The sequence below is a fragment of the Manis pentadactyla genome, chromosome 9 (genome assembly GCF_030020395.1).
Source record: "Manis pentadactyla isolate mManPen7 chromosome 9, mManPen7.hap1, whole genome shotgun sequence".
NCBI lineage: Eukaryota > Metazoa > Chordata > Mammalia > Pholidota > Manidae > Manis > Manis pentadactyla.
Genome location: NC_080027.1, coordinates 14,826,764 through 14,837,029, shown reverse-complemented (window position 1 = coordinate 14,837,029; position 10,266 = coordinate 14,826,764). Strand labels below are relative to the sequence as shown.

The following is a 10,266-nucleotide window of genomic DNA, read 5'->3' as shown; positions in this document are numbered from 1 at the left end:
CTCCAGAAAATAAGCTCTTTGACAAGAGGATTTTGCCTATTTAGTTAAAGGCCATATCCTCATCACCTACAACAGTATCTGCCTGGCATGTAATAGTTTAATATTAAATACTTGCTTGAATGAATGAAAAGGAAAGTGGGTTCTGAGGCCTGTAATAGACAGAAGGCTTACTGTTCTTAATAGAAGTGTGAGTTTTGTTCTTAAATTTTAGAAGCTTCAATCATTTACAAAGTATATATACTATCTACCAGCAAGAACTCTTCTAGGATAGTAAGTATGAGTCAATTTCCACTCCTAGCTCTGCCTCAAGCTTGTACCTGAAACTTCTCAGGGCCTCAACTTTTGATCTGTTAAAGGCAGCTTTTGCACCATTTACGTTCTTCCAGCTATGAGACTATTATGTTCTTGTTCTTAAGGATTTTGCAATCAAAGGGTGCTCATTTTAGAGTTGGACAGATCTGGATCCATGCCTATTTATTAGCAATGTAATGCTAACAAACGACCCAGCTGTTTGGAGCCCATTTCCTTATCTGCAAAATGCACGTGATGTCTCCTCTCAGACTTTTTGCAAAGATTACTTGAGATCATTCATGTGAAGGGCAGCACAATCCAGATACAGAAACTCTTCTTTGAACCTGTCAAGCTCCTTCCTGCCTAGGGCACAGAAAGTAGAACAAAATTACTAAAGATAGTATACTGAGATTTTGAACATGCCTTTCCTTCTTCCTCCTATCCTTACTATATCTGAATACAGTTCAATTTCAAAGTGCTTTTCTTTTCTGTGTTTAAACCTGGACATAACACTATTTCCCTGGAAAAAGTGGCTAATTCCAAGTTTTGGGTCAGGGGAAGTAGCAGGTGAGCCTGGAATATAGCATTGCACTGAAAAGCAAGGAAGTACTCAAATACTGATTGTGTTGTGTGAAAAGAACACAGGGACCACCTTGAAGAGGTTCCTGATGGCCAAATTTGGTATGATTTGAGGCATGAAAAAGCAATAGTAATGTGTTATAATGCATTTAAAGACTATCTAAATCTACAGTGGTATTTTTTTAAAAGGAGGGGTTTTCTTTACAGAATATACCAAATAAGTAATATGAATGAATGAATTAAAAAATTAGAAAATCACCATTTAACAGCAGTAACTAATTCAAGTAAAGACCATATAGGTGTTAAAACCATTGGTTGAAAGGTATTCACACAATCTCAAAATGTCGCTCTATAGACTACTTATTAATTACAAAGGGAACAGATGCCTTAACAGTAAAGAAATCTAACATACACCCACTTAACTAAGTTTTAACCCACTTAAAATCACCAATAATGAGACAAACTGATATTACATACTACTTGCTGTAATGCAATGGGAAATACACAATATCATCTGTGTGAAATTTTTCCCCAAAATGTTTAACCAAAATTTAATTATGAGGAAACATATGGAAACACTCAAACCCAAGTTGTGGGATATTCTTTTTTTTTTTTGGTATCTTTTAAAAAAAATTTCTTTTGGTATCATTAATGTACAATTACATGAGCAACATTATGGTTACTAGACTCCCCCCGTTATCATGTCCCCACCACATACCCCATTACAGTCACTGCCCATCAGCATAGTAAGATTCTATAGAATCACTACTTGTCTTCTCTGTGTTGTACTGCCTTTCGCGTGCCCTTCCCCTACATTATGTGTGCTAATTGTAATGCTCCCTTCTCCCCCTTCTCCCTCCCTTCCCACCCATCCTCTGTAGTCCCTTTCCCTTTGGTAACTGTTAGTCCATTCTTGGGTTCTGTGAGTCGGCTGCTGTTTTGTTCCTTCAGTTTTTGCTTCGTTCTTATACTCCACAGATGAGTGAAATAATTTGATACTTGTCTTTCTCCACCTGGCTTATTTCACTGAGCACAATACCCTCTAGCTCCATCCATGTTGTTGCAAATGGTAGGATTTGTTTTCTTCTTATGGCTGAATAATATTCCATTGTATATATGTACCACATCTTCTTTATCCATTCATCTACTGATGGACACTTAGATTGCTTCCATTTCTTGGCTATTGTAAACAGTGCTGCAATAAACATAGGGGTGCATGCCTTTTTCAAACTGGGCTCCTGCATTCTTAGGGAAAATTCCTAGGAGTGTAATTCCTGGGTCAAATGGTATTTCTATTTTTAGATTTTTGAGGAACTTCCATACTGCTTTCCACAATGGTTGAACTCATTTACATTCCCACCAGCAGTGTAGGAGAGTTCTCCTTTCTCCACATCCTTGCCAACATTTGTTGTTGTTTGTCTTTCAGATGTTGGCCATCCTAACTGGTGTGAGGTGATATCTCATTGTGGTTTTAATTTGCGTTTATCTGATGTTTAGCGACGTGGAGCATCTTTTCATGTGCCTATTGACCATCTGAATTTCTTCTTTGGAGAAGTGTCTGTTTGGCTCCTCTGCCCATTTTTTAATTGGATGATTTGCTTTTTGTTTGTTGAGTTATGTGAGCTCTTTATATAATTTGGATGTCAACCCCTTATCAGATATATCATTTATGAATATATTCTCCCATACCATAGGATGCCTTTTTGTTCTACTGATGGTGTCCTTTGCATATGTACAGAAGCTTTTTAGTTTGATATAGTCCCACTTGTTCATTTTTGCTTTTGTTTCCCTTGCCTGGGGAGATATGTTCATGAAGAAGTTGCTCATGTTTTTGTCCAAGAGATTTTTGCCTATATTTTTTTCTAAGAGTTTTATGGTTTCATGATTTGCATTCAGGTCTTTGATCCATTTAGAGTTTACTTTTGTGTATGGGGTTAGACAATAATCCAGTTTCATTCTCTTACATGTAGCTGTCCAGTTTTGCCAACACCAGCTGTTGAAGAGGCTGTCATTTCCCCATTGCATATCCATGGCTCCTTTATCGTATATTAATTGACCATATGTTTGGGTTTATCTCTGGGCTCTCTGTTCTGTTCCACTGGTCTATGGGTCTGTTCTTGTGCCAGTACCAAATTGTCTTGATTACTGTGGCTTCGTAGTAGAGCTTCAAGTTGGGAAATGAGATCCCCCCTGCTTTATTCTTCCTTCTCAGGATTGCTTTGGCTATTCGGGGCCTTTTGTTGTTCCATCTGAATTTTAGAACTATTTGTTCCAGTTCGTTGAAGAATGCTGTAGGTATTTTGATAGGGATTGCATTAAATCTGTAGATTGCTTTAGGCAGAATGGGCATTTTGACAATATTAATTCTTCCTACCCAAGAGCATGGGATGAATTCCCATTAGTCCTGCTCTTTAATTTCTCCTAGGAGTGTCTTGTTGTTTTCAGGGTATAGGTCTTTCACTTCCTTGGTTAGGTTTATTCCTAGGTATTTTATTCTTTTTGATGGAATTGTTTTCCTAATTTCTCTTTCTGTTAGTTCATCGTTAGTGTATAGGCACACAACAGATTTCTGTGTATTAATTTTGTATCCTGCAACTTTGCTGAATTCAGATATTTGTTCTAGTTTTAGAGTAGATACTCTAGGGTTTTTATGTACAATATCATGTCATCTGCAAATAGTGAAAGTTTAACTTCTTCCTTACCAATGGGATATTCTTGAATAAATAAATATCCTTAAATAAATACATGAATAAATAAACTTAGGCTGGACTCTTCAAAAAGGTTAAGTTATCTAAGACAAGGTAGGGGATACTGTTCTGGACGGAAGGATACTGGAGACATGACAATTAAATGCAATATGTGATCCTTGGTTTGCTCTTGGACTGAGGGGAAAAAACAGCTATAAAGAACATTACAAGAACTGTGGAAATCTGAAGTTGAAAAACTGAGTATTAGCCATTTCACCAATGTAAGAGAACTTAGGTGTCAGAATAGTATTTTGGTTCTGTAGAAGAGTGTCTTAGGGATAAAATATCATTCGCAGTTGACTTTCAAATGAGTCAACAGAGACAACAAAGATACACACCACATATACATTTGTAAGTGTGTCAAAAGAGATAAAATGACAGAAATTGGTAAATCTAGGTAGACTGTATATACAAGGTTTCATGGTGTTATTTCTTAACTCTATTGAAGTTTTGAAATTGTTCAGAATATAGAGAGTTGGGGAAAGGGGTGCAACCCTGGGCTCAAACTCTTCCTCTTCCAGGAAGTCTGCATGGGTTAAATAGGGCAAAGAGAATATGCTTTTCCCTGCCTGAACACATCTCACCACAGGCAGCTTTTCATTTTCAACGTTCGAGTCCTGGCTTACAACAAAGAGAATATCTGAATGTTAAAAGGGAAAAATAATGTTTGGTCTCCACTTTATTAAAAACATAATCCAGCAAAGAACGCAGAAATTAACCTATCAAGTGACTTGTCTGCCCTGATCACACAGAGGCAGTGGCAGCTGGTATCAAGACCCTTACATTCCTCTGCCTTCTCTACAATCTTTATTTTTGTCAGAAACAGAAAGCTGGAGCGTCACTCACTGAGAAGATGGGAACATCACCGAGGCTAGCTTCTTGATCTCTTGGCTCAAGTAAGCTCTATAGGTCCTGTTTCCTGACTCAAAGACCTCTTTTCATGGCCCATCCCCATTTCTACATGTAATCACACATCCCAGTGAGGACTCTAGAGCTTTATTACAAATGGAGATAACTGCTAAGGAGCCCCTTCTCCAATCTTTCTTCTCTTCCTCATTCTTTTCGATACATCCCTCCAGGGCAGATCAGAAGGCCATAATGTAAGGGGAATCTGGGGAGAGTAAGAAGGGACAATGCTTTCCCCAAAGTCCTGTGAAACAACGAGAGTCCTCCTGGCTCCAAGTGAGAATCTGCTGGTGGAAGGGTGAGTGATTTAGCTCTCATCCTCAAGGTCTTCCATATCTACGTCCTGGGGAGTTTTTGTCTTCTTTTGCCATTTGGGCCGTAGTTGACTAGGCTTGGCTGGCTTTTGGGGGGCTTCCACTGAACAAAGGGAAAGAGGAAGCATTAAAGACCCAAATGAATCCAAGCTGTCCTCCCACCACCTCCGACCTCTGTGCCCCAGCTTCACCTTCCATGGCTGCTTTCTCTTTCTGGGCAAGCCGGATCTGCTGGAGGAGTTTTCTGCGCTTCTTCCCAGACAGAGTAATGTTGGCACGTGCACTGGACCTGAAGGTTGGCAGAAGCAAAGATATCCAGGTCAACCTGAACCAATATAGGCTACACAAGTAGTTATGGCTACTGAAAAGGTTTTAGATTCAAGTCAAAGAGCTGTTTGGAAATCTGAACTCTATAAAGTAAGGAGTTAAATCTGTTCAACACTCAGACATTGGCATACTTTACTTAATATTAATCTCAACAGTTAGACATTAACATATCTTAAATACTAATTTCAACTAAGTACTTGCCATTAAATGTTAAAATTCAGTATATGGTAGAAACTTTTAAGGGAAAAGTTATTTTTCTCCTCTATTCTCAATGCTTCTGACAACAGATACATGGGGTTTTTCCACATCAAGCCATTCTCAAATTCTCCGTGGACATTGACTCAACATACTACAAATGTAACTCAATTCTGACACTATCTATCCAGAGACAGCATCAGATCCCACAGTTTAAGAGCTCAGTCCTACAGCCTGTCCCTATTTCAGATGCCAATTGCATGCCCAGGTTGTCACCTATATTTCTGATCCAAGGGTTTTAGGAGCTCAGTGCCAGGAAGTAGGAACAAAGACCAAATATATTTCTTATTATACCACAGAACTGTAAATATTTATGAAGAAGTCAATGAAAGATTGGGATGGGAACTCTCCCCAAGGCAGAGTGGGCCTTGACACTTACGTGCAAACTCCCACGTGGGCCTTTGTGAAAATTCATGGAGTTGAATGCACACTTATGTGTGAGCTTTTAAAGTTATTTATAAAAATGTATGTGAATGTACAATATCACTTGAGGAGGTGGGGGAGTCGACAGGTAAGCTCTCCTTAGATTCTCTGTGGGGTCCAAGACCCGAAGAAAGGTTGTGAGTTGTCAGTACTGTGAGAGGCTAGCAGAATTTAAGCAGAAACACACCCAACAAACCAATCTTTACATAAATGTCTGGACCCAAGGAAAGCCGAGGTGCTAGCTGCTCTGGAGCTCGGCAGGGAGGGGAAAGGAGACTCGGTGGGAAGGAAGACCAAGGGGAAGAGGGTCTGGCACTCACGCCCGCTTCTTGAGGTGGTGCCGAGTGATCAGCCCTTCGTCTATTACAGCCCCGACCACCCGGTGCTTCAGTCGCCGCTCGCGGTTCAACACACGCCGTCGCTTGAACAGCTTCTTTTTCAGCTCCTGCAGCGGAGTAAGACATTGATCAGACTCATGCCTCGCACCGCGCCCCGAGGCCCTGCGCCCGGCCACCCTGGTCCATCCATGCCATCTGGGGCCAGACTGGAGGGCTCTGGGAGGTTTAGAGAAACAAAACCGGGGCTCCCACACAGTCACCGTTCGGGGCCGGTTGATCTTTCCTCCAGGAGCCCCCATGCCCGCGCCGCTGTCCCAGTTACGGGGCCACGTTTTCACTCTGCGCGAGGTCTGCGTGGGTTCCGCCGCAGCCCTGCGCGAGCCAATCGCAGCTTGGGGCGGGGGGCGGGGCCTGGACTATATAAAGGAGCTCGGTCGGCTCCGAAGTCTTTCCAAGGGCAGCGAAGCCGTGAGTTTTCTATTCTTTTGGGGGCCTCTTAAATCGGGAGAGATTTCTGGGCGGGATCTGCGAATCCTCCTTTTCTTGGCGGGGATTGGGCGTGCGGTCCCACTTCCCGTAATGTACGGAGGCAAAGGGACGGGCTTCAGCCCCCTCGGCGTTATGTCTTCGGTGCCGGCGGCTTCCAGTCTGCCGGTTCTATCCTCACGCGCCGGGACACGGGGCTCCGAGGAGCAGGGCGAAACCGAGGTTCAGCAGGCTGCTCGCCGGGGTGCTCACGCCTTCACGCTTGATTTCAGGTCTTTGGAGCCGCCCAGGAGCCGGAGCTGTCGTGTCCCCTCTCCTACTCCCCGTTGCAAACAATAAAGGCCGTTCGTACGTAGTACGTGTGTGTGCGCGCGTTCTTTTTTCCGAGGCTGCAGAGTGGCGGAGACTATACGCGCGTTATTCCACAAAGCGGAATTTACAAATCTTCCCTTGGACAGCGGGTCCCTGCCAGAGTGCGGACATTTCGCAGAAGGTTCTCTGGCCGACCTTGGGGAACCTCCAGATGGCCGCGTCGCTCGGAACCCTCCACGTGGGGACCCTGGCTGTGGGGGCTCGCCGCGCCTTTGCGGGTAGGGAAGGTGTACAAAGTGGGAGGGCAAGGTGGGTTCTTGATGGCCTGGGAGTGTAATCCTTCACATTGTGGTTTTTAAAACCCCGGGGCCATATTGCACCGTTTTTGCGGCAGTCTGATGGGAACACGGGCACTCTGTGACACATGGCATGTCTTTCCCTCATGTCCACAGGCTCTCTGGCGGGTAGCTCCCTAGCAGACCGGTGCCTCTGGGATAAGCTCCACGCCCGGTATCGTCTGGACAGCACCCCCACCTTTGACTGGTTCTTTGGGTACAAGGAAGCCCAGGGACTCCTACTGCCGCTGCTACAGGAGGCACGGACTACCTGTCCACGTGTATTGGATGTAGGCTGTGGGACCTCGAGCCTTTGTATAGGCCTCTACACGAAGTGCCCACATCCTGTGGACATAATGGGGGTGGACTTCTCTCCTGTGGCTGTGGCCCACATGAGCAGCCTCCTAGAAGGACGCCAAGGCCAAACACCCCTGTGCCCTGGGCACCATGCCTCCCAACTCAACTTCAAGCAGGCTGATGTCAAGAATTTGCAGCCAGTGGCTTCCTCAGGCTCCTTCCATCTAGTGGTGGACAAGGGCACCTGGGATGCTGTTGCTCGGGGTGGTTTGCCTGGGGCTTACCAGCTGCTGTCAGAATGCTTGAGGGTCCTAAGTCCTCAGGGAACCCTGATTCAGTTCTCAGATGAGGACCCTGATGTGCGGCTGCCCTGCCTTGAGCAAGGGTCTCAAGGCTGGACTGTGACTGTGCAGGAGCTGGGCCCTTTCAGGGGCATCACCTACTTTGCTTACTTGATTCAAAGGTCTCATTAAGAATTTTCTTAGTCCTGATCCTAGTGTTTCTGTTGAGTGAGGAGAGAGTTGAAGAGAGCTTGGTCTTTGTAAATTGGCTGGATATGAGGATCTGGCTTCCACATTTACTAGCTGAAAGCACATAGTATTTGTTCCTATACTCCAGTCTAGTCATCAGCAAGGGAGGAATACGGAATTACAAGGAAATGATGGAGTTACAGGGAGTACATACAGTGATGAAACATTTAGCTGTGCCAAACACAAGATGAGTTCTTAACAGGGAAAGTACAAAGGGAACATAACCCATCCCTAGCTAACTGGAACTCCTAAAAGCAGAGGTAAGAATCCGTAATCTAAATCCCGGCATTGGCTGACAAGCAATCCTGTGGCCTAACCTCTAAGCCTAATTTTTCTCACCTGTAAAAGGGGAAGACTGGGAAAAACTGAGTAGAAAGTCTTCAAAAAAAAAAACCTAGGTGAAATTTCTGAGGGTAAGAGAACAAGACTTACCCTCAAAACTCCTGAGAGACGGGGGATGGGAATATTCCACAAAGTTTCTATGGATGCAGGAGCCTATTGCTGGGTCCAAAGAGGACAAGAATTGGAGGCTTCTTGCTCTACCTGTTCCTGCCTCCAGCTGAGTCCTGGGTTAAAGGTTCTTAAGGGAAATTTGACTTCGAGTGGGCTCCATGTCCAGCCTGGGAGAGCTAAAGAGCCCATCAACAGTGAAAAATATTTCTGATATATTACTGAATTTAAAAAAAACAAAGTTTGTGTAATTTTTTTTTTGCTTATAAGAAAGTATAGCAATTAAAATTAAGCTAATTTCACAGCCTCAATTTCCTCATAAGGGGAAAAGTATCTGCCTCATTGCATTCTGAAAATCATGAGATAAAAAATTATTTGGCACAGTGCCTGGCACATAGTAAATAAAACAAAAATGGTATACAGACAATGGGGGAAAGTCTGAAAGAGAAGACATCCAAAAAGTTAACTACCTCTGGGTAGTCAGGTTTGGGATAATTTCATTATCTTGTCCCTTCCACAATGAATGATGTAAATATTTTAAAATATTACAAATACGAATTAAAAGTTGTCATCTATCTGACATCATAACTGCCCTCTAAAGTTCAACTTTGCCAACCACTTGGACTTTTTCTTCCACCTCTACATTTTCTTCACTGTTTTACTGAGCACCTACTGTGAGACTGCCACTGCTTAATGCAGGGGACACAACTGAGTTTCCCATCTTGGTTCTGCCCAGAACATCCAGGTCACAGTAGCCTCATTGAAGTAGCTACCTGCCTCACCTGGCTTTTCACTTTGGTCCTGGAGGAAGACCTCTGCCTCTTTGTCATCAGTGAGCAGCAGCATCTCATGCAGTCACTGGAGTTCCCCACTCCGTTCTTCACTCCCCTCAGAGGCTTTTACCACAATGGAGGGCAAGTGGGTCTTTTGAGACACAACCTGAATGGGGACATCCGGGGGGCTTGAGCCAAATTGAAGGATGAGTCAGCAGGACACAGGGTGGGGAAGTACTAACCTGAACATCCTGGTGACCTTTAACCCTGCCAGTTTCTCCTCTGTCCTTCCAGAGAGGATTGGTCAGCCTAGGATTTTCTGGATGCTGGGAAGAACCTGAGCTAGCTCTAGACCAAGGCCCATCCTTGCTGCTCCCTTACACAAGGGCCATGGGTGCTGATGGAGTGCAGGGAGGTTAACTCAGAGTACCCCTGCCCAGTGAACTCCACATACTGCTACTTTAATCTTCTTTGGAGCCTAGCCCCTTAATCTTATGAGGAAAGAGGGATGACGTGCTAAGAGATTATGGGCCTTGAAGGGGAGGGGCAAATCCCAAGACATAGGACAGAGCTTTATTTCTACTCACTCCCTGGTGACACCAAGAAAGGCAAGAGGGGTAGGAGTCAACAAAGGCATCTGAATTAAAGCCTTGTGAATGAAGACCTTTGATAACAAACTTGAAATTTCCAGATGCTTTTGCTTACTAGGTCTCCCAAGTTGATGTTTCCTCATATCTTATTTTAAAAATATTTATATGGTATTTCCTATTTGCCAGTAATTGTTTTAAGTGCTTTACATATAAGCTCATTTATCCTAAACCTATGAGATAAATACTATTAACCCCATTTTCCAATGCAGAAACCCGGCGCAAAGAATTTAAATGAGTTGCCTACTCACACAAC

At 43.7% G+C, this 10,266-nt stretch overlaps 2 protein-coding genes and 1 non-coding gene across 4 annotated transcripts; 2 read left to right on the top strand and 1 right to left on the bottom strand.

The window, feature by feature from the left end:
* Positions 1 to 4,278: 4,278 nt before the first annotated feature.
* C9H11orf98 (chromosome 9 C11orf98 homolog) lies at positions 4,279 to 6,595 on the bottom strand. Its single transcript, XM_036926126.2, has 4 exons — positions 6,441 to 6,595; positions 6,163 to 6,287; positions 5,029 to 5,126; positions 4,279 to 4,940 (listed from the first exon to the last, which is right to left on the bottom strand). Exons 1-4 carry the CDS (start codon positions 6,477 to 6,479, stop codon positions 4,831 to 4,833), a joined length of 372 nt encoding a protein of 123 aa, XP_036782021.1. The 5' UTR covers positions 6,480 to 6,595; the 3' UTR covers positions 4,279 to 4,830.
* Positions 6,596 to 6,621: 26 nt separating this feature from the next.
* Positions 6,622 to 8,897, top strand: CSKMT (citrate synthase lysine methyltransferase). Of its 2 annotated transcripts, none has more exons than XM_057506974.1 (3): positions 6,622 to 7,018; positions 7,125 to 7,256; positions 7,431 to 8,897. In XM_057506974.1, exons 2-3 carry the CDS (start codon positions 7,190 to 7,192, stop codon positions 8,081 to 8,083), a joined length of 720 nt encoding a protein of 239 aa, XP_057362957.1. In that variant the 5' UTR covers positions 6,622 to 7,018; positions 7,125 to 7,189; the 3' UTR covers positions 8,084 to 8,897. The 2 variants fall into 2 exon arrangements, with proteins under 2 accessions (XP_057362957.1, XP_057362958.1); XM_057506975.1 differs by having other exon boundaries at positions 6,622 to 7,025; positions 7,139 to 7,256.
* LOC118935184 (small nucleolar RNA SNORA57) lies at positions 6,714 to 6,861 on the top strand. Its single transcript, XR_005033708.1, has one exon. It is a non-coding gene; the product is annotated as a small nucleolar RNA SNORA57 (small nucleolar RNA).
* Positions 8,898 to 10,266: the final 1,369 nt, after the last annotated feature.

Bases quoted from the DNA above. Each gene is read 5' to 3' on its own strand.
- C9H11orf98 (XM_036926126.2), bottom strand. From the start codon at position 6,479: ATGGGGGCTCCTGGAGGAAAGATCAACCGGCCCCGAACG. The intron at 6,288-6,440 runs GTGACTGTGTGG...ACTCCGCTGCAG, and splicing joins AGATCAACCGGCCCCGAACG to GAGCTGAAAAAGAAGCTGTT. The intron at 5,127-6,162 runs GTGAGTGCCAGA...GCCAACCTTCAG, and splicing joins CACCACCTCAAGAAGCGGGC to GTCCAGTGCACGTGCCAACA.
- CSKMT (XM_057506974.1), top strand. From the start codon at position 7,190: ATGGCCGCGTCGCTCGGAACCCTCCACGTGGGGACCCTGGCTGTGGGG. The intron at 7,257-7,430 runs GTAGGGAAGGTG...TCATGTCCACAG, and splicing joins GGCTCGCCGCGCCTTTGCGG to GCTCTCTGGCGGGTAGCTCC.